Here is an 876-nt window from a genome sequence, read left to right as displayed (position 1 = left end):
GTCCACGTGCCCTGCTCCTTCTCCTACCCGTGGCGTTCGTGGTCTTTCTCTACCAACTTCTACACCTACTGGTACCGGGAAGGGGACAACATAAACCGTGATGCTCCTGTGGCCTCCAGCAGCCCAGATAAAGAAGTGAAGACAGAGACCCAAGGCCGCTTCCTCCTTGCGGACCCCACAGCCAACAACTGTTCCCTGCAAATCAGAGACGCCAGGAGGAGTGACTCAGGACGCTACTACTTCCGAGTGGAGAGAGGAAATTCTGTGAGATATAGTTACCGAATGAAGATGCTGGATTTGCAGGTGACAGGTAAGGCAGGGGCCCCGGAGAGGACCCAGGGACATGGGACCCGTCTTAGAGCAGGAACAGGACACTGGACACTCCCTGTCAGGCCTTGGGCCCTGGGTGGTGGGAAGAGACACAGGGCCTGGGTGAGCTCAGCCCGAGGCAGGGCCTCTCTCAGGGTCCCGCTCTGAGTCCCCACCCCTGGAGCCCAGGCACCTGCCTTTCTCCCCTGCAGCCCTGACAGAGAAACCCCACATCCGTGTACGGGAGCCTCTGGAGTCCGGCTGTCCCACACAGCTGGCCTGCAGCCTGCCAGGGGCCTGCCAAGGGGGACGACCTCTCACCTTCTCCTGGGCTGGAGCCGCTGTGGACTCACTGGACCCCCAGACCCTCCGCTCCTCGGTGCTCACCTTCACCCCGAGGCCCCGGGACCATGGCACCAGCCTCACCTGTCAGGTCCAAGTCCAAGGATCTTTGGTGGCCACACAGAGAACCGTTTGGCTCAATGTGTCCTGTGAGTGTAGGAGGGGGGGCTGATTTCATGCAGGCAGGGGAGTGACCTGTGTGTGTGTGTGTGTGTGTGTGTGTGT

At 60.7% G+C, this 876-nt stretch overlaps 1 protein-coding gene across 1 annotated transcript; it reads left to right on the top strand.

The window, feature by feature from the left end:
* Nucleotides 1-3: 3 nt before the first annotated feature.
* LOC106727685 (sialic acid-binding Ig-like lectin 14) lies at nt 4-800 on the top strand (the record flags this gene model as incomplete). The annotated part of the gene is made up of 2 exons (XM_014547161.1): nt 4-310; nt 522-800. Coding segments are annotated over 2 exons (586 nt in total), but the record flags the coding sequence as incomplete, so codon positions are not given.
* Between the last annotated feature and the right edge of the window lie 76 nt (nt 801-876).

The sequence above is a fragment of the Myotis brandtii genome, unplaced genomic scaffold (genome assembly GCF_000412655.1).
Source record: "Myotis brandtii unplaced genomic scaffold, ASM41265v1 scaffold46317, whole genome shotgun sequence".
NCBI lineage: Eukaryota > Metazoa > Chordata > Mammalia > Chiroptera > Vespertilionidae > Myotis > Myotis brandtii.
This window is presented reverse-complemented; position numbering and strand designations above follow the sequence as displayed.